Source organism: Megascapheus bottae, chromosome 11, assembly GCF_031878675.1.
Source record: "Megascapheus bottae isolate mThoBot1 chromosome 11, mThoBot2.hap1, whole genome shotgun sequence".
Classification (NCBI taxonomy): domain Eukaryota; kingdom Metazoa; phylum Chordata; class Mammalia; order Rodentia; family Geomyidae; genus Megascapheus; species Megascapheus bottae.
Genome location: NC_143519.1, coordinates 12,411,795 through 12,434,159, shown reverse-complemented (window position 1 = coordinate 12,434,159; position 22,365 = coordinate 12,411,795). Strand labels below are relative to the sequence as shown.

The following is a 22,365-nucleotide window of genomic DNA, read 5'->3' as shown; positions in this document are numbered from 1 at the left end:
GCTCCTTCCTCATCCCTCCCAACCTATAAAATGTCTCTTCATCCAGCACTTTCTATCTTAATGTCAGCTGCCTTAATCTCAGAATGCCAATGTACTTCTAAGACATTATCTTAGTAATCCTCTTAAGAGAACGGATTCAGGTGCCAGATATCCTCCTGAAATTCACACATCTTTTGAGTGAGCTAGGTAAGAAGATAATTCCTTTGAACATCTGCAGTGTTTGTCTACATCAGAGCTTTCAAATACTTTCTGGAATTATCTAATTATCCCTTTCAATATCTCTTGTAGGGAAGCAAGCAGGGGGTAACTCTGCCTCTATTAGTTTTTAAAGGGATAGATCTAATGATTTATTTCATGTCAAGAAGACTTGAATGTCTTAAAATGGTATTCTCTCAAATGAAAGGTTACAGGTGGTGGATTTGCATCACAAATGACTCCAAATAGATGCAGTTTTTATTTTAATCACTTTTCCTCCTGGCAGGTTATAACCACCTTCCTGGTATAGCTCAGGGTTTGTTCCCTGGACCACTAGTTTTGTGAAAAACTGCTGGAGAAAACACTGCCAAATAGTTTGGGGCACTGTACAAATATCAACCATCCTTTTGAAGATTCAGAACATACGGTAGCACTGGCAAGTATACCTAAACGGACACACAAGTCCATGTAACAGCTTTGAGCTCCTGCAAATGAGAGTGTGTGAAAATAGCTAAGAAACATCCACCCATATGTGTTTCTTCTTTCATGTTTCTTTCTTTAGGAAGCAAAACTTCTGCGAAGTATCAGTTGTCCAATGATATTCTACGTAAATAAAATCAAGCACTTGCTTTTCTAGATGCTGAGTTCTGTTTTCCTGCCTGGTACATTACAGTCTATCGGTATAGTAGTATATTATTTCTACTTGACAGAAGAAACTGAGGCTGATAGAGGAAGCTATAAATATTGGCATGGGTTTTAGGCCAGCCCCGGCTCACCCCATATTGTCTATATACTTCCCCTTGATAAACACAATCAGTTTCAGGTCTTTAAAAATGATCTTTAGTCTAAGAATCCAAAATTATACCTCCAATCTTGAGCACTTGATCTACTGACACTCATTTAACTGAAGGCCTTTACCTTCACATACTTTTTCATCTATTTCTTCTCTTCTTCAAGAGGTAAAATACAAGCAAATCAGGTCATCAGAGAAAAGGTTCAATGGAACTTTATTTTAACCTAGCCCTGGGCTTCATGAGCCACAAAATTTTATCTAACTACACTTCTTTCTGTTATAGCCAACTCAGAAAACTGAATTCACCCTAATTCCTTACACAAGAATTTTTTAACTCCATGAGCCCTATATATTGTTTAATATTTTTTTCTGACAGATTGCATATAATCTTAGTCTTTCAGGCAGATGTGCCCAAACACAATAAATGAAGTGACTGATAAAGAACAGTGTCTATCTTCTTTCAAAACATTAATCCTGTTCGTGAGGATGGTCCTTAACAAGCTTCCCAAAATCCCAGTTCCAATAACTCCATCACACTAGAATCAGGCTCCAGTTTAGGAATTTTTAAGAAGGATACAAATATTCATATTGTAACAATCATATTAAACATAAAAGTTTTTGCCAAGCATTCTCTTTGTATGAGACTAATACAGGGGTCTTTCATCAACACTAAGCAAAAGCAACAACAGTGACAATTGCAGTGGCTAGTTTTTCCTATTCTGATGAAAATGTTCGCAGAAACGCTGGTATTCTGTCTGGCCATCACAAGTTCCTCTGATTTAACTTTCACTCAGATAGCAATTAAAGGTCTGTTAACTCTTTCAGTCTGGGTGTCAGGAACTCTCAACAAGGCCACTGCTGTTGTGTTGCCTTGGGCTCTCTGCTTTTAAAAAGTCAGTAGTCATTTTCAAAGCAATCCAAAATAGCGCCCGCAACAGATCCCTGGAGCTTTGAAAATGTTCCTGTCCTCCATCTGCAATGACCTTGCCATGGGACGTGACTTAGGCACTGGGAGAAAGGGCCCACTACCTCTATCACACCGGTTAACACCATCAAGTTCAGAAATTTATGAGGGAATAATCAATAGTGTGTTAAGACAAATCTGAAAGAATGCCAAGACAAAGTACTCCTGTTGTGCAAAATGCTGAGTTGAAGGAGAATTTTGGAATGCAACAAAAGAGAAATTAGCTGTAGTGGTAAGGCATAATGAATTGTGTGTGCCTGTGCCTCAAGATGAAATTTGTCATTGGGAATGGCACTCAAAAGCGCTCTCTCTCTCGCTCTCTCTCTCTCTCTCTCTCTCTCTCTCTCTCTCTCTCTCTCTCTCTCTCTCTCTCTCTCTCTCTCTCTCTCTCTCTCTTGCCTACCTCAGTGGAATTACATAATATGTGTGATAAAAGTGCTTAAACAACAAGGACTCAAATAACAAAACCAGAAGGAATGCATTATATATACATATGCAAGTCACAAATAAGCGCACAGAAATAGTGACAAAATTGTATTTTTACAGTATCTATGAAAAGATTCATCCTCTATATACAAATGGATGAAACAGCTTGATGCCATTGGCTCACACCTGTAATCCTAGCTATTTGGAAATCTGAGACCTGGAAAAGCCAGATCTGGAGCCACTCCAGGCAGAAAATGTTATGACTCTCTCCAAAATAAGCAGCTGAAAACAAAGCTAGAAGCAGAGCTCAAGTGGTAGCATCCCAAGCACGCAAGCAGAAAGAAAGACAGAAAGGAAGAAAGGAGGTGGGAGGGAGAGAGGAAGAGACGAAGAAAGGGGCGAGGGAAGGAAGGAAGGAAGGAAAAGGAAAGAGGGAGGAAAGGAGGGAGAAGAATAAAGTTAGACTTTATCGAAATGTCCTGAAATTTTTTTTTATAAATCTTGCTATCTGGCACATAAATTTTCTAACATCTAGAAACAGCCGAAGAAGGGTTCCCACACCACCCTGAATGAAATCACTGTGAAAAAGAACTGGCAACTCAGTCCCTAAGTTCATTACAATAGAATGTTTGATTTCCCATGGCAACCCTAATTGTGACAAGAACAGCTGTCAACAAGAAAATGAGAAGAAACTGTCATTATATTGATTTCATCCACATTTGCTTGTCCTATTTCCACACTGTTGCTCAGGAGAGTGTTTTCAAAGAATTCTTCCACTAGATGTGTTTGTTATTCAAAGACAAGTCCCTCAAGTTATTTGGCCTTATATGTTACACATGAAATACATTTGTCTTGATAACATGAATCCCAAAGAGGTGTTTATTGAATGCCAAATTCAAGTAAGTGAAAGTATCTTGGAGATCATTTAATCCAAAAACATCCTATAAAGTACTTATTATAATACCTATTTTTAATACAATTGATTCTCATTATATGCTGTCGCTATGTTCTATAAAGTCCACACAGACACTAAATGAGCAAATACTGAACTACAGTTCCCACTGGAAATATAGGCTTGGGCTCCCATGAGCCACTGGGAACACTATTGCTAACAACCCATCAATTCATTCATAATGTTGCTCTGTGAGTGTGTATGTGTGTGGTGTGCATCTTTTCAAAAGATGCATATACTGATTAACAATGAATTGATAATCCTTGATTAAAGTTTAGGTGAAAGGCACATTTTTTTTCTAGTAGACATGTCTCTTGTTCTTTTTTGGTTTTTTTGTTGCTTTTTTTTTTTGGGTCAGTCAGGGGACTTGAACTCCGGGCCCAGGTGCTGTTCCTGAGCTCTTCAGCTCAAGGCGACTACCCTAGTGCTAGAGCCACAAAGCCACTTCCAGTTTTCTGGTGATTAATTGGACATAAGAGTCTCATGTTGTTTAATGCCCGGCTGGCTTTGAATCATGATCCTCAGATCTCAGCCTTCTGAGGATTACAGGCGTGAGTGAGCCACTGTGCTCAGGCTTTTTTGTTTTTTTGTTTTTCTTTTTTTTTTTTTTTTTCACAGCAGACTCGTTTAATGGGAAGATACCAGGAGCTAAAGTAAGAAGCAGGAATCTATTAACATAAAAGTAGGCAGGACAGGGGGAGGTAGGTACAGTCAGAGATGGCGGCGGGGCCAATCTATGGGTTCAAGGTAGCCTTATTTTACATCACAAACCACAGCCAAACCTCCCAACCAGGAGACAGGCAGGTTGGATCTCCAAAACCAGGAAGTGAGCACTGGGCCATGAGGTAGGCCTTTTACCCTTGATGTGAAGTGCCCCACATCTCCTCCCTTTTGTTTTATTAAGCAGGTATTTGCCTTACTCGAGAAGTGTGCCTGTCTTAGGTTGTCCCCCTCCGGAGATCTTACCCGTCATTGACTACCACTCTAGCACTTCAGGCAATTTACCTGTAGGGTTGGCAGACCCAAACGGAGGTTTGAATAAGGGGGATGGCCAACGCCCGCAAAGGAAACCTTTCTGTACACCTGCACATCCTGGTAAGGGCCGGGGTCAACCTCACAGAGTTCTCAGTCCACCATCTCATAGCACAGCATATTGTTGCCAGACCACCATTAGCTGAACAGCTTTCCCCGATCCTGCTTTCTAAGACACTGAAGGAGCTTACTGATTACACAAGATCTGAATGTGAATACAAAACCCACTGTAACCAAGGGGCCCGCCCACAAAGGGGAGAAGGTAAGGGAGCCAACCATAGTCCAGTCTATAGATAGTTTGTATAGAGTTCATTTTGGAGGCATTTGGGAACCTCCGGTAGCCTTTTTAAGCAGATCAAGGCCTCGACTATTTGGAGGACTCCTGCAGTCAGGAAATCAAGTTGAGATTGTAGGTAGTATCATTGTGGGCGTCGTGGATAATGATGCTCAGGATGAGGAGAAGGAAGGTGACTGAGGATTCCAACCACAGCTAAGCAGGGAGTCCAGTATGGTCTCCTTGTTCCTGTGAATGAGAGGGAGAAAGCATACCTCAAGAGGGGGTGCTCTTGGGGAATTAATTTTTTGTTTGCTGACAATATTTTAAATCTCTAGCCAGTACCCAAATTGGGTTTGGTTCTCCCACCAGGAAGACACATCCAAATCCTCTCCCCACATTAATGATGGGATCAGGGCCTCTCCAGTAAGAGGATCTCTTCAACAGACTTCAACCTTTAAATAAGGCATCTGATTAGACCAATGTCTCTGAAAGGCAGTCAGAGGCTGATATCCTTGGAAAAATTTAAAATAATATAAGCATAGCTGTCCTCAATTGGTCATGGGGGTTGCCTCCCCCCTTTTGTTTTATTAAAACAAGGCCCATTATCCATTTTAACCTGTAGGGGTAAACTCAAGATAACAAAACATTGTAAAGAATGGCTTTCAGTGTGTCAGGCTCTTTCGCCAGAATGCGCAGTGTCCCAGCAAATATGTGAATGAGTATCTATAGACATAATTTTCCAAAGGGTGCTTAGTGGGTTACATCAGTCTGCCAGATAACATTAGGTTTAAGGCCCCAGGGATTGACCCCAGAGGATTGTAGAGGTGGGACTTGTAAAAATGGTATGCACAGTTTACATGTCCTCACGATCTTTTTTCTTTTTAAATGCAGATTTTAGAATCTTTAGAAAACTCATATTAACCAGTTTCTTGTGTTTCAATTATGAATTTATCCGTTGTTTTGGATGCTGACAATTTAACCTTGAACATGTTTACTCACACCCATTCACACACACGTTCATAAAGATCTTAAAGCGAGCAAAATTAATATCGGCCGTTCATTTTAAAAGGATTCGCGAACACACTCACACAAACCACAAGGATCCATATTTAGGATGGTTATCAATTTTACCATAATACTTTTTGCAGATGAAAGTTGGGTGGGAGTCTTAAACCTAGGAGAACTAAGACTGAGGTCTGTATCCTGCCACCCACTGTCTCTAGATGTCACTGCTAAGCCTGCTGAGTGGGAGGGGCCATACGAGGCCCTAGACCTACCCCAGGTGGGGACGAAACTTTTGTTTTCCAGAAATAAAGACAGAGAAGCAGAAACTTTTAAGAAACTCCTAAACTTCTGATGGCATGCCTGGCCTTAAACTACCAGAAAGATCGTGGGGCCCTGGAATCGGGAATTCAGGGGGCGCCTCCCCTACAGAAATTTCCATTCCTTGGTAGCTGTCTGGCGGAGGCCATCCTAACCTCCATCCTAACCTACTCTCAAACAGAACCAGACATTTAACACAACAACACAAACTCAGATGAACGCTCTCACCAAACAACTTATTTAGACAGACATACAGGGTGGTCAGCCGAATTTTACTTACCTCCGGAGGCTTTTGCTTTAAACCTGGGCGTCTTTTCCAAAAAAGGTTGTTAAAGGAAAACCACTGTTTCTAGAAAAAAGCAATCTTTTATCTCAATAGTATAAATATACAAATTATTAGGAATTGATGAAAGACTTGGGAGCCCTGGTTAGGTGGCTCCCATGGGCATATTTACTGCAGGGAGATCATGAAAAAACCTGTATTTGAAACTTTTATTTGCCGGATCCTTATTAACTTTAGTAGCTCCAATTGGAACAATTGTTTTTTGTTTTTCTTGATTCTTATATGTAAGAGCAGTAGACAATTCTTCAGCCCTATGCTAAGGAACCATTTAAATGTGAAATAACCAAGGAAAAGAACAAAAAATTGTGACAGACATGGTAATAAATAGGCCACAAAAAGGGTACATGTTGTTGGACGCGGTGATTCACACATGTAATCCTAGCTACTCAGGAGGCTGAGATCTAAGGATTGCGGTTCAACACCAGCCCTAGCACTAAGGAACGAGCCTCTTATCTCCAATTAACCACTAGAAAACTGGAAGTAGAACTGTGGCTCAAGGGGTAGGGCGGTAGCCTTGAGCTGAAGAGCTCAGGGACAAACGCCCAGGCCCAAAGTTCAAGCTCCACAACCGAAAAACAAACAAATAATAAAACCAAAGGATACATGTTAACAGAATGACAGCTGAAACAAGAAAACAGCCTCACTTGATTTAATGGCCATTGCAGACATGGATATAAGACCGTGCTATGTTTCTGCCCATGTCTGTAAATGAAGTACTGAGTGATGATGTGGAGATTACAAATAAATCTGGCAGACTTGGCAAACGGACAAAAGTCAGATTCTACAAAAGATGAGGATTGGCGTAGATCAGTGAGTCAGAGTACATGGTGATCCCTCTGTACCTGTGGGGAAAATTCTCTGTCTTCTTACTGGTTGTATGTGTTTCTATTTCAAAACTAGAGTTTCTTGGAGGTAAAATTCTATGGAAAAAAAATGTGGGAAGGACTGTATGGCCCACGTCTGCATCTTGGTTTTATGACAAAATTCCAAAGTAACTTCTTTACCTCTCCCTGGTTCTTGCAGGTATTCCAGGGATGTGGCCAGCCGAAACCAGCTCCTGCTCTTAGATCAGCGCGCTCCGCTCCTGAAAATTTCAACACACGTTTTAGGCCTTATAATCCTGAGGAGAGACCCACAACTGCTGCAGGAACGAGCTTGGACAGGCTGGTGAGTACTCTCTCGGATGGATGAACACGGAGGTGCTTACCTAGCATACCTGAAGCCCTGGGTTCAATTCTCTGGAATCATATACACAGAAAAAACCAGAAGTAGTGCTGTGACTCAAGTGGCAAGGCTTTGAGCACTAGCTTTGAGCAAAAAAGTGTCCAAGGACAGTGCCCAGGCCCTGAGTTCAAGCCACAGTACTGGAAAAAAAAAATAAATTATCTCTTTCTTATATCCACTCTGAGTCTTAATTAGAATAGTGGACAGTAATGGAATTTTTTTTAGGTCATGAATTAGATTATTTAAGAAATCTTATATCAATTCTCTGGTGCAATGACCACATTCTCAACTTCATAATTCTTCTGAAATAATTTGAAAATTCAGTTATTAGTTCTTCCAGAGATGTACAAGATGTACATTAGCACATTTCTTTTTCATCTGCTTCATTTCTTTTCTTAAAATGGTTATTTATTCAGTGATGATAGAATGTTACTTTATTATGACTTTTTACATGTGGTTTTCTATTTGAAAGGCTGCTAGGAACCCTAAATTAATGGGCTTTTTCACCCTCTATATGTGTTTTAAAGGTTGAAATCCTTACAAGTAGTCACTCTTTGAGCCTTTTTAATGTGCATTATTCACAGAATGCTATCTATCATCAGAGCAATTTACTTGGAAATTACAACCATAAACATACTAAACATGAATGTGCTTTAAAAACCAAATTTGGCATAACAAAATTAAAAGCTCATCAATTCAAAGAAATACTGCCTGATAATCCCCTATTCCATTTCTTCAGTTTATAGTACTATAAAGAATTTATATACCTGTAATTGTTAGTGCTGTTTACATTGCTTGCCAATTATCCTGATGTAAAATTAACAAATAAAAAAAACCTGAAGGTGCTAAAATGTTTGAACCATGTCTGATTATGTCATATAAGCTCAAGTCTTGAGAGTTGCTGGTTATGAAAATGCTTTTATTAGTCACTGCTAAAAATTACTTTATGATTTTCATTGATATCCTTCTACAGTCTAAAACTCATAAGATTAAATTGGTTGTATTTGACCTCCTTGTAAGTATACCTCAGCATTTTTCTTTATTAAAAAAAATCTAATGTACTTACAACATAAAGAGCTGTACGTTAAGTGTCAAAATAAAGGGTAACTGTAGTGGCTAAGTGCTGAATTATGTTATAACTATGTTACCATTTGTTAGCAGGCTTGGGCAAAGGGTTTCATATGTAGTTGTTTTGCTCAAGCTATTTTTCTGGATTATTTCTACTGCCTATCACGGATTCAGGAAAAGTTTAAAACTAGTCATGATTTTTCTTTTAAATAGCCAATTCAGTTCTGCCACACAGCTAGCCTACAGGTTCCAAGAACGATGTTCTTCTTTCGATTCTTTCATTTGGGTTCTCTTTTACAAATTGCTTTGTGTATCTTGCTAATAGCTGCACAAATGATGAGTTTAGGTTTGATTCATTTTTCCCCCATTTTGCTTGGCTCTGAGTCATTAGAAGAGGTTAAGTCTTTCAAGATCTTTGAAAAATCTAATTTAAGAACTGTAGTACATGTCAGATGAATACATTTTAGAGACAGGATGTGGAAAATAGTGCTTACAGCTAGCAATACTTAAATAGACACTTCAAAACTTCTGAAGAGGATCTTTCTTCTTCACCTCTGGTTTGAAAGTCTGATAAATACAAGAACTGGAACTGGAGCATTTTAAAGAGAAATTTAATTGATGACTTTAAAGCTCCCTCCAAATAACAGGATTCTGAAAGTATTGACAGATAACTGACTGAATGACAATAGCTTGAAAATATGTGTGGTCATTTTTTCTAAAAGTAATTAATAATAGCTAATCATCAGATTGCATGGAAAAACTAAAGACCAGATAGAGCCAAATGATCTGGCAAAACATTCTCTTGGTAGCATTAGTACTACTCTCTTGGCATTGTGGCTTCTCAATAAATACCAGTTGCACTTTGACTTTTTATTTTTACGGCATTACATTCTGATCCCTTCCCCAACTGTAAGAATTAGAAATTTGTAGTGCGCAGCCAGTGAAAACTGAATGGCCAATTCCTCCACAGATGAAATAAGTGTAAGGAGGTAAACCCAAACAAAGTTACTTTCCCCTCAGCTCCTAAGAGCAAGAGGTGGTCTCCACACCAGAACTACCCCAACATCAAGAAACCTAAGAAACATGAGCTAGGCCCCAAGCTAATATCAGTCTCCATTTGAGGACATTGGCTCCCTCAATGCCTTTGCCTTTTAAGGGCTGGGTATTGATTGTAACAGAGGGAAGATGGAGGAGCCTGGCCTCTTCACGGGACAAAGCTCAAGCCTCCTGATCAGACTGCTCACACTGTTTATAAGCAAGGCTCATGTTACCTTCTCCTGTTTGAAGTATCCCCTGGAAAGTTATTTCTGGAATATTTATAAGGAACATGTGTTCCAGAAAGGAGGAATAACTGGAAAAGATTTATCTTAATATCTTTAGTTAGGTAGAGAATGTGCTTCAAAGGTCAGCATCGAAAGAAAGCTCTAGTCATCCTACCTCTTTTGCCAAAATGAAAATAATTAGAAGGCTCTCAGAGTGTTACTTCTTAATGCCGCTTAAATTTGTACCTGTGGTATTTGTCAGGGTATGTTCTGATGTCAGTTACCGGAAAGCTGAATTGTGTGTGTGTGTGAAAGAAAGAGAGAGAGAGAGAGAGAGAGAGAGAGAGAGAGAGAGAGAGAGAGAGAGAGAGAGAGAGAGAGAGAGAGAGAGAGAGAGAGAGAACTGGTAATTATAGCGCTCAATATCCAGTTCCTACTAAAAATGTACATTTTAAAAGATGGGGGAAAAGCTTCAAAATGTATTAGAACAATTATCTAACCTCTTCTTATACTTACAAGGAAGTTGTAAATTCTTTTATAGCAGTTGGAAATATTTTCATTGTTTCCTCAAAAGTTATATAAGCCAAAAAAGAAAAAAAAAAACAAAACACCACAGTTGCGGTAATCAGCAGATTTCAAACTTACCACCCTCAAGTATGTCAGTTCTCCAAGAATGAATGAATAGATTTGTATAAATTCAGCTGTTCAGGGAAAGCCAGCTCATGTGAAATATCACAGCACCTACTGCAAGCAGCCACAATTTATTGAAGGACACAAATGCCATCTACTAGGGCTGCTGTGAACACTTGTCACCCACCCAGTGTGTTTTTGGTTGCCCGAGCTCACATTAGCAGCTCTCTCGCACCCATCGACTATCCCGGATTTCCAGTTAAATAGGCCAAGGCAATGATTTGCACTCACAAAGAGACTGGCTGGCTCTCTTCCCTTTTTCTGAAATTTATCCGCTGTGAATTCTCTTAAATAATCTGATGCAAAGCTATGATTTTTTTTTGAAGAAAGTTCCAATTCACTAGAAATATCGACTGTAAAAATAATTTGGCACAAAGTAGCTTGAGTTTTCAGATCTGAGCATACAGAGGTGTTTCAAATTATCCACTCTAAAAGGCAATTAGTTATACAGCTCAGAAAGTTAGAGCTCAATGTGCTAGATGGCTGGAATATACTGGGGCAGAGACTCTCTGTGACTTCCTCCAGCTCTTTCAGTAGAGCAAAAATGTACTCTAACTTGTATTCCTTAGAGGAACACATTTTATAAAAGTAAATCCTTTACAAAAAAAAAAAGCCAGACTTGGAAATGAACTCATCAAGTGAGTGAGGACTTAGCCCAGAAAGTATTCAACCTCGTCTTGCATATGAGAAACTCTCAAATAGTCCACCAGCCATTCTGAAGGACGGTGGGTAAGAGGAATGCCAACCTTAAAACTAACCATTGTACCTGTGCTGTGTTATTGTGTATAGAATAATCTCTCTTTCTTTTTCCTTTAAATTTGTTTTCCTCTCGCTTCCCAGAGGACTGTGTGGAGGACAATGCAGCACAGTGTAAGCATTGGTCTTATTCTTCTCCCCATCCCATTTGTCTTTGCATAGCCACTCAGAAGAATTCCTCAGAAACGTCCCCTTTGTTCTCCCTTTCCACGGTATCTAGAGTGAACCAAATACTGCTCAAGCCCAGCTTGTTTAGTAGCTTCCTCCCTGCTTGATATGTAAGGTTAATGGTCATTGCGATATTTTTTTCCCCAATGGCAGTGTTTCCAATCTAATCTTTGTGTAAGACTTCTCATTGAGTCACTGATTTTAAATTCTATCCCAATGTTCAGACCCATGTGAACTGCATGAAAAACTAGCTCTTGTCTAGTCGGATATACAGCCTTTTCTCTTGGGCTGAGCAAATAATTACCTTGCTAATAATAAGAGCAAATCAACATTGGCTCTTACACATAAGCAGCTAATTTTTCCATTAACTGGGACATAGAGAATTTAAGAGATTAAGAATAGGTTGTTTTACACTCTCTCTCTCTCTCTCTCTCTCTCTCTCTCTCTCTCTCTCTCTCTCTCTCTCTCTCTCTCTCTCTCCCTCTCTTTCCTCTCTCTCCCTGCCCTTTTTAATCCTCCCCTCCTACTTGTATTTAATGATTTGTTTAAGAACATGCTTGGAAAATTAGGTATTTTGTTATTTAAAAGTGGGTTGAGCTAGGTTCACGCCTATAAGCCTAGCTACTCAGGAGGCTGAGATCTGTGGATCAAGGTTCAAAGCCAGCCTAAGCACTAAAGACCCTGAGACTCTTATCTCCAATTAACCACTAGAAAACCAGAAGTGGCACTGTGGCTCAAGGGGTAGGGATCTGGGAGCACAGTCTAGTGGTAGAGTACTTGCCTAGCAAGCACAAAGACCTGGGTTCGACTCCTCAGTACCACATACACAGAAAAAGCCGGAAGTGGTGCTGTGGTTCAAGTGGTAGAGACCTAGCCTTGAGAAAGCTCAAGGACAGTGCCCAGGCCCTGAGTTCAAGCACCAGGACTGGGGGGAAAAAAGGGTAGGGAGGTAGCCTTGAGGTGAAGAGCTCAGGGACAACACCTAGGTCCAGAGTCCAAGCCCCATGATCGAGAAAAAAAAATGTGGATTGAACTAGACTTTTACACTAACCATAACTAAATATTATCCAGTGTCTCTCTTTAAGTATCATTCCATAATGGCAATACTCCTGCATAGAAACTTTGGTCCTGTATCCCATCATGACACGGGAGAAAAAGGTGAGGGACACAGGTACATTCCTTCACCTGGCACGGCAGGGCCCAACTCCTACTGAGCGTGACACTGGCCAAAATTCTTGGCACTACATAGACATATTGTCTTATTCCCAAGAGAAATTGTCCCCTATGTAGTGCTCTGAGTCATCATTCCTGCTGGGTCTAGAACACATTTTTAAAAAGGCTAAGAAGTAAACATTATGCCAATTGAAGATAAAAGAATTACAGTGCCCAAATATGGGCCTGCCCATCTCAACATACTTTCTGGACAATTTTTATATTTTTTCAGCACATAGACCAGCCTTATCTCTGTCATGGATGGTTACTCTGATCATTATAGCTTTCCTCCATGAATTATGCTTCCCTGAATTACTGAAATGGATGCAATCATGCTATCGTGTTCATGTCTGCTGGACTTCAGTGATTGTCTTCTGAATTCCTCATCTCGTCCTAAAGGAAAAACTAAAACAAACAAAAAATGCTAACTGCAGCTTCTGAAATGCATTGCTGTGTCATTTGCAACAAATATGTTGTTACCATCACTATATACAGGTTTAAGTATTTGCAAAAGACCACAAAAAATATGTTCTTTTTGAGCTGAGAATGTAGCTCAGTGGTAGAGCACTTGCCTAGCATGCATATTGCCCTGGGATATATTCCCAGCAAGATAGATAGATAGATAGATAGATAGATAGATAGATAGATAGATAGATAGATAGATAGCAGACTGACAGATAGATAGATAGATAGATAGATAGATAGATAGATAGATAGATAGATAGATAGATGTACATATGCATGTATGCTTTTTGCTGTCTTGAATGGACAACTAACATTCTGGCATTATTTTCTGTCTGATGGTTAAGATCAGTTTCAGAGAAAAATGTTGGTCATAAAGATGTTCTTCAAAGACTCTTTCTGGTTGTAAGGATGGGGTAATTGCATTTTCTGTTGCCAGGGCATTTTATTGTCACCTCAAAGGAGTCTGTATCTGGCTAGCTCCACTATTTTGCATTTCAAAAGGATGTCAGACTGTGTTTAAGAAACTGCTTTATTTTCTGGAGCTTCAACCACAGCCTAGGTAAAACTGATCATTTCCAATACACACACACACACACACACACACACACACACACACACACACACACACACACTTACCTTCCATCTTTGCTGAGCCTCAATAGGGCAAGTAAAACTTCCTGAACAATAGTAAACCAGATTCTCCAGTTTAATTAGTTTTCTAAAGATAAATGGGTCAAAGTCACATTGGCTTTCTGCCTCGACTACAGCTGAATAAATTAAGCCCTATTCACCCCAGCAAACAAATGGCTACCACTCAATCCACTTCAGACAGTGAAATGCCCAGTCTTGCCTGAGTCTACTTTATCTGTTCGCTGCATAAGCCCCACGGAGACACCCCCATTTCATTTTCAACAAACCCTTGGTAATAACAACAGCAAAATGCAGTGAGCTTTAAAAAGCAAGGAGAGAGACAAAAACAACATTGAAACCCACCCACCCAACACATTCAGTCCCAGTTCCTGCTCTTCTCTAGGCAGCATCAGCAGCTTGTGGTCTCAGGGAAGATCACCTGTCACTGGCTTCTTTTGTTGCAGAGGCTTGTGGTTGATGAGGCTCAGGTTGGACTCTTATAAGACACACATCTAAAATGATAGCTTGTCTTCAGGATCTTCTGCTAATGCCATGGGTAAGAAGGAAGCACAAATAGAATTCAGTAGAATGCACTGTTGGAAACCTAAATGAAATCCTTGTTCCATATGTGGATTTTTTTTAGCAGTGTTCCAATAGACAGTGAACTGCATTTTCTTTACCTCCTTGGGAAGCTATTCTTCCAGGCATATGGAAGAATGATGAAAATAGAAGGAGCTCTGCTGCTTTGCCTTAGGATGCATATCATAAGGAAAAAGTAGATAAATCATAGCTTCAGCTGCATAACTTCCTAGGAGATGCTAAAGCCATCTCTGCTTTTGACATGCCCAGAGAATTATATGGATGCCAATCATGAAATCAAAACATGCCACACATTTTAAAGGCAGAATCCTTTTGTACAATTTATACTTTGTATAAGGTATCTGAAATCATTTGGGGATAATTTTCTAGTCAAACACTGTTCAATTCCATGTGAATCTCTCTTCTGTCTTTATAAACACCTAAGCAAAAGCTTTTGTGATCTGTGTCATAAAAAATGAAATATTGTACTTTCATACCCCAAATCAGACTATTACAGATACATAGCTCTTTTATAGCATGTCAATATGCTTATTTTTTCCATCAAACTTTAACATTTCTTTCAGAATTCCTGGACTTCAGCAAAACCCACATTGAGACATTCTATGTCTATCAATCAACAAATATACTTACTGAGTTCTTCTCTGTTGCATAGCACTTAGTACATACAATGAGCTGCCATATGCAATCTGCATCACAGTGAGGATCTAAGTTTGGAATCATCAAAGGCAAAGGGTACTATTTGCAGAAGACATTGGTTTACAAATCAGTTAGACACACTCAGCCTGCTCTCACGAGTAATACCTAGTATAGAGCTTCACAAACCATCAGCATATAGTAAATAGGAATTTAATTTTGTAATCTAAGATAAACTACACCAAACAAAGTGTAGAAGGAATATTAACCAATGAATAATCATTGACAAACTATGCAAATTGAAACATTAAACATCTGTGGCATCCTTAATGCAGGCCATATCTAATAGTTCATTTTCTCTCCTTCAGCCTAGAACTTTCTAGGTCTTGAACAAATTAAATAGAAACTTCTTTACCCATTAGAAATTAGTCAGATATAAACACCCATCTGTGCCCTCATTCCGCAGTATAATTGGTGTTTTGCTGAGTTGATTGTAAAGTGCTGAAATGGTGAGCCACCCTAGACTTCTCAAATCAGAACTTTTAAAGTATTTGTTCCTATGACACATTACTTGACATAGATAGTTTATCAAATTATTGAACAGCTTTAAAGAACCTTTTTCTTGTCATAGAAAACCGGCAGTCATTTTTCTTCTGAGCTGTCTAAAATATTTGCACCACAACTCCCAAATGTGATGTTCATGCTTATGAGAGACAGAGGTGAAGAAATAGAATACTTCATAAATACCGGTTTTGATATATTTGCTGTATAATCAATCAGCTTTTAACTGACTCTGGGGCCTATAGAATGCATTTTAAAGCAGTGGGATTTGGCTATTCCCATAACATACTTGGACACTCTTTACTACTAGCAATAAACCTCAGGCATAAACATTGTAGAGAAAGCCAGGTGGAAAGAAACCTGCTTGAGTGAAAATTGGCTTCCCTTTTGAAATGTGAAAGGTAGAACGATATGTGCAGTGCACAATAATCTTTATTACCACTGCTTATTCATGATCATTATTGTCAAAGGCAATATCGTCATGGTATTTTCTTACACCTAAAAGATGGACCGAGCTATTTAAAAAAATGAAAAGCCAAGTTGCTAGAAAACGAATAGGAGCAGAAGCAACTCTGCTATATTGCTGGTTAACGAGTTATTTTTTTTAAGAGATTGAGTCTGTATAGTAACAGCAGAAGTTTGACCATTGCTGTATGGATTTCAAGGAACTGGGTCTGGACCACACCTACAAACAGACTCCACACGGACACACAGTCACCCAAGCCTATGTCTTGCTTGAGTCTGTTGCCTCTGTGGAACAGCTGTTGGCTATTCCTCGCCATCATGCAGTTCTTCTGATCCTGAGTGACAGAGCAGCCATAGGTTGGAGTGGAAACAGAAGCAGAGAATGTGGGACAGATGGCTGTGAAGGCCTGCACTGCTCAGATCTCATGGGTCAAAGCGAGTCACATGACCAAGGCAGCCAGACATAAATGTGCTTATGCATCACACAGAGAATGCATGAACCTGTTGGTGAGAAAAAGAGGAAAGATATCGAAACTACGATTTCAACTACATTACTCTCTCTAACCCCAAAACGAACCTAGCGTCATTCCTTAGAAGGGCTAATTCACAATCTACCAAAATAAACACAAGGAAATGGATCCTCAGAAGACAGGGCCGGACTGAGGGGAGGGTGGTAGACAAATGAAGAAGAAAGGGAAGAAGAGTGCAGCCATAAAATTTGATACATATCTACAAAATTTAGAAAGGTGAGGGAAACGATTGGATGGGGCGGGATGGGGAGAATGATGAAAGGGGTGGCATTGATCGGGGGGTGCAGGGGCGATGAAAGGGGTGGCATTGATTGAGAGGCACTACTTTGTTCAGTGGCAACTCTTTTGTACAGCTATGTAAGGGTAATTTTGAAAAAGAACAATCAAAACAACAAAAAATTTGAAAAGAATGCAGAGTCATCCCTCATTCAGTCAACATTGATTCTAACATGATCCAAGCAGCTAGAATATAACCAGAGCTGATCCAACTTGTGTAATTATGGGCAAAATTAGCTATAACTTAAACCACAACATACTTTAAAGATTATCATGCAATGAAACTGACCTTTCTAAATACCTCTGAAAGAACAAGCATTTAAAAAAAAATGTTTTGCACTGTATTAGAAGAAATCTAAGTCCTTATTACAGTGTTTCTATTGTCCTCCTAAACCAGCATTTCCTCCCGAGACAGACAGATTTTTCTCATCTGGTGCTTCATAAGAACTTTATAATTCAACTGGAACAAAGAGGTCTGAAGACAATGTGCCAAAGAGGGATGCAAAAGTTATTATCAATGACTAGTTCCAATTGGAAAATAGAGTGAGCCAAGACTTCTTTATTAGTAGCATTTTAATGTCTTTCAGACTGTATATATTTTCAATGAGGATCCGATCTTTCACATTGTGAGTGCTGCTCTCATATGACTGCATGTCATGTTTGCTTAAGGAAAGCAATTTTTCTACTCTTCTCCTTTCTGGGTCAACCTGGTTGGAGCAAATCAAATTATTCTCCCTTTTTCTCTCTTTCATATATCATCATTTAAGATCACCAAGAGCTTACGTTCTGAAACCTGTCCTTGTCTCCTTTTACAATATCAGGTTATTTCTAAACACAATTCATGAAGGGGGAAACGTTTTACAGGTTAATCAGGGAAATTGCATCACCTAACAGCAATGGCAGACTTATCGATTGCAATGAAATTTCAGGAATGGGGGTGTCATTGACTTCTGTGAGGGAGTATTTGCAAAATCAGAGAACTTTGATTCAGCTGGAAGAAAAAAAATCACAATACGAATTCATAAATTATTTATGTGTAATGAAGCAGGAAACCAATGACTTTGTAAGTTTTATTCTAAGAGATGTTGACCTCAGAAAACTCCCCAAAGCAACCAGCGTTCGTTTCCATGAAAAATATTCTCCTCTGTGCTTGAAAAGTTCAACATTTCCTTTGCTCATTCTTTGCGGTTCCTTGAATGACAGGGGAAAAAGGGGGCTGGAACAGCTCTGGGAAGAAAACACAGAGGCAACAAATTGCCTAAATTGATCTCCTCACATAAAATCCAAAGAGCCAGAGGCTGTCTTTAGCAAGAACATGTGCGTACAAAAGATGTTTCCAGTAGCCGGGAAAAATCACATGTTTCTTATACAACTGCCATTAAGGAACAAGATGTATTTTTGTTAGGATTCCTCATCCTCTCTTTTGTCAAGGCTTTCTTGAACAAGTAAATGCAATTAAAAGCTTTTTATAATATTTTCAGTTTTAAAAACTTGCTTTTTTTCTATGGTTTTTATGGGGTAAGAAGTGACATGGATGTTGAAAAATAATTTTTCAACTAGAAGAAGTTACTTAGGGAAATATTTTATATACATAGAAAGCAATTTGAATAGCACTGCTGTTATTGCTGTATTTCAGTATTTGCTGAATTGAAGAGTGTATATATGTAAAAAAAATTCTTCAAAAATCTGGCCTTGCCTAAGCTCATGATATGACAAGGAAAGGTCTAGGCATATGAATGTATTTGTGTATTCCTTTATATAACTACCTTGCATTCGTTGTGTCTGTTATAGTAAGTGAACAGCTCAGGGGTTGTTACAGTGACTTACCAGCTTGAGGTTGGCATATGCTTTCACATAAAGGGCAATGATTCTCATTACTTTTTAAAATTCAGGGACAGTCGGTTGTTATGAATGAGTTAGGAAAATATTATGAGTGAAAGGTAGAAACTGGCAAATTTCCCAGACCTCTCATCCTCTCCCATCATGCCCTGTGCTGCCTACCACGTTCCTACGGAGAAATCCAGCTATTTTCCCTGCTTCATGGAAGAGGAGAGAATTTAGGATCCTTTGCAAAATTCTCCTCAAATCTAATGCCTGTCCAGTGTACTGGGTTGGTTTTGTTTTGGTGAGTTTTATTTGGGATTTTTTTTTTTACTTAGCTACTTGGTCTAGTAATGAAAAACAGATTTCAATATGCAGCTGGATAGACTTGCTTATCCTTAAAATTCTGTTTTCATATTTTATACTTTGAATCTATATTTATAGCTATGAATTCATCTTCCCTGCAAATTAAACCTTTCATCATTACATAATATGCTGCTTTCTCTACAAATGGTTTTTGGCCTTTAAGTCTATTTCTTTCTGCTATCTATGTAGATGCACCAGATTTTTTGTTCATATTTAACTAACAATTTCTTTTCTTTTTATCCCTCTACTTTCTACCTTTCTTAACCTGTATATCTTAAGAGTTGATTCTTGTAAACATCACATAGACATTTATTTTTAATCCAGGTCACCAAGCTTTGTGTTTTAAAAGGAGAAATCCATTCATTTAAATTTACAAGAGTTGTTTATTTCTTCCATCTTGTCTTGTAATTTCTATTTCTGTCATCTCTGCAGCCTTATATCTCTTCTCTTGTGTGCATCTATTGAGGATTTGTCATTCTACTTTTCCTTAGATTCTAAATCGAAACATGTTAAGCTCTTAGTAAGTGACCCATGAATTTCTTTTTTAAAAATGTTGTTTATCTTTATGTAGTGGTACAACAAGGTTTCAGTTCAATGACCCCTGTAATTTTAACATGCATAGTAACATCACAGTATCACCAATCAATAAATACCTTTACCCTGCTTTAGAACAATGCAAGGAGCCTTCAGACACCTTCATGGTATTAATTCTCATTCCAAAAAGTTATGGACTGTTGTTATGAGATGGTTTGTTTTAGCTGCTATGTTTTAATCTCTTCCAAGCTTTTAGGTGACCTTATACTGGAAACAAACACACATTCCCACTCTTTCTGCTCGTTATTTCTTCACATTTAAAACTCTTCATGGAAAACCACTCACTTGATCTGCCAGGGTTTCCCTTGACTGATAGTTTTATTTGCTGATGCTATTGTCCTCATACTCAGAAGACATCTATGCTTAGGACATAATTTCAGATCGACAGTGATTTTTCTCAGAGTGCACTCTTGATTATGTTTCATATCTCCCTGCTTTCTACTCTTGCTGTTGTATAGTCTGCTATCTGCCTTTCCCTTCAGAAGTCCTTCTGTGTTTTCTTTCAAGTTGCCTCTGAAGTCACCTTTGTTGTACTATAATTTCATATTGTAGTGTGTGGTGTTCTAATAGATTTGTTTGACAGCTGGATGCATTGACTGATGCCTGTATAGAGGCATAAACTAGCACCATAGTTATCCACTCCCACAGCAAAGTACTGGGTGCAGCATGAGATTACATGTGCTTTTGTCATTAACAGCAGAGAACAGTTCACAATCATCTTCCCAAAACATGGGAGAAATCATTGGCCTAGGTTGTTTCCATGTTCTGAGGCCATAGGGATTTTTCAGGTCCATTAAAATCTTAGAGGCTCACCTGTATCTATGTGGTGTGTTGCTGTTGTCAGTTGTAAATTGGGAATTACAGAGCAGGCACTTTCTCTCCTGCAGTTCACCAGGAGACTACTCAGTCACTCTCACAGATGACTCAGGAGGTTGTCCCAGCTACAGTCCTGGCCTAATAGGCTACAGTGGTACCTGTGAAGTACCTAGTTTATCCTGTTCTATTTGGGATTTCAGTGTTCCTCAATGATATGGTCACCAACTTGTAGCTTTAAAGATCAGGGCTTAGTGGAAAGGGTTTAGATCACTAATTGTGCTCTTGAAGGGAATATTGGCACAGTAACACCTCTTTAGTTCTGTTCTTCCTGTCTACAGTGAGATAAACAAACACCCTCTGCCACATGCTGCAACCATGAAGGACTGAGCTACTGTAGATCGGAACAATTGGGCCAAAGATTGAAACCTCTGAAACTGTGAATCAAAGAAATCTTGTTGGGCCAGGAGTTTGGCCTAGTGGTAGAGTGCTTGCCTAGCATGCACAAAGACCTGGGTTCAATTCCTCGGTACCATGTACATAGAAAAAAGCCAGAAGTGGCGCTGAGGCTCAAGTGGTAGGGTTCTAGCCTTGAGAAAGCCCAAGTACAGTGCTCAGACCCTGAGCTCAAGCCCAGGACCGCAAAAAAAAAAAAAAAATCTTGTCTCCTTATAAGTTGGTTTGCTCAGGTATTATGTCACAACAGAAAGCTGACAGTTATATAGGCTGGCACAGCACACAAATGTTTTTCAATTCATGCATCCATCCATTCATGTCCTAACTTAGACAGGCAGAGAGCAAGCACACGTAGAGAAAGAAAGGCATGTTTGGCTTTACCAGACCCACTGCCATGTGACCCAAATGAGAATTGTGTGACTGAGAAAGAAGCCAACCCCAGAGAGTTTAGTACTGATGCTATAGCATAAACATACAGCATAAAGGCCAAAGGCAAGATGCATGTGAGCAGAATTCAGAATTCAGTCTATGGTGATGATGGACATTATCATCTGCTCTCACTTTCTGTCCTTGAAATGCTGCCTCTGAGGCAGCATAGAATGCCTGGATGAGCCATTGTCCTTATTAAATCCACTACCAATAATAACAGCATGTATAACAATGATAGACTAAGCTTGTCTGTGAGTACTAATCACAATCATGATAACAAACAAGAGCATTTGAGGCGGAGATGTATGTGTTCCATGGGGACAGGCTTTAATACCACCAGTCCTAAGCACCTCTGCCCAGACTTTGTTTTATGTACAAAGTGCATGGCTTCATACTCCAGCACTGACGATGAGCCTCTGCTGAGTGCAGGTAGGAGTAGGTGTCAAGCACTGAGAGCGAATGGAAGTGAACATATACTTTGGCTTCCAGCACTGCCATCTAATAAAGCTAACACTGGAAATTCTCTAAGATGCAATCACACCGCAGGCTTGCAATTCAGTGTCCCTGGGTGCCCACATGGGCAGCTGATGAGTGAGACTCAATTTCTATGAAAGTATTTTGGACAGATGTAGCTAAATAGTAGATGAAAATAACCCAGAGGAATGATGGAGTTCAGACAAACCAGGGACTCGTTGCCAAGAGCAGTATGAATGCCGACAGCCTCCTATCACCACCAAGCACTGCTGTTGAAAGACTGTGAAAGACACATTCAAATCAGGACGGCTAGATATACTAGCAGAGGACATGAAAAACCCAAATTAGGTGGTAGGGTTGGTTATGAAGGTGAAGAGTATTTGAAATAGCCTTTAAAAATAAAAAGATCCAGGCCGGAAGTTTGGCCTAGTGGTTTAAGTGCTTGCCTAGCATGCACAAAGACCCGGGTTCGATTCCTTGGTACCACATATATACAAAAAAGCCGGAAGTGGTGCTGAGGCTCAAGTGGTAGAGCTCTAGCCTTGAGAAAGTCCAAGGACAGCGCTC

At 39.4% G+C, this 22,365-nt stretch overlaps 1 protein-coding gene across 1 annotated transcript in view; it reads left to right on the top strand.

Annotated features, from left to right (window-relative positions):
• Gpc6 (glypican 6) overlaps nt 1-22,365 on the top strand; it is an 859,561-nt gene that overhangs the window by 772,131 nt on the left and 65,065 nt on the right. Inside the window, exons 8-9 of the mRNA XM_090341778.1 lie at nt 7,329-7,472; nt 11,390-11,419. Of these exons, the coding sequence (XP_090197904.1) occupies nt 7,329-7,472; nt 11,390-11,419 (174 nt within the window). The remainder of the gene's footprint in view (nt 1-7,328; nt 7,473-11,389; nt 11,420-22,365) is intronic.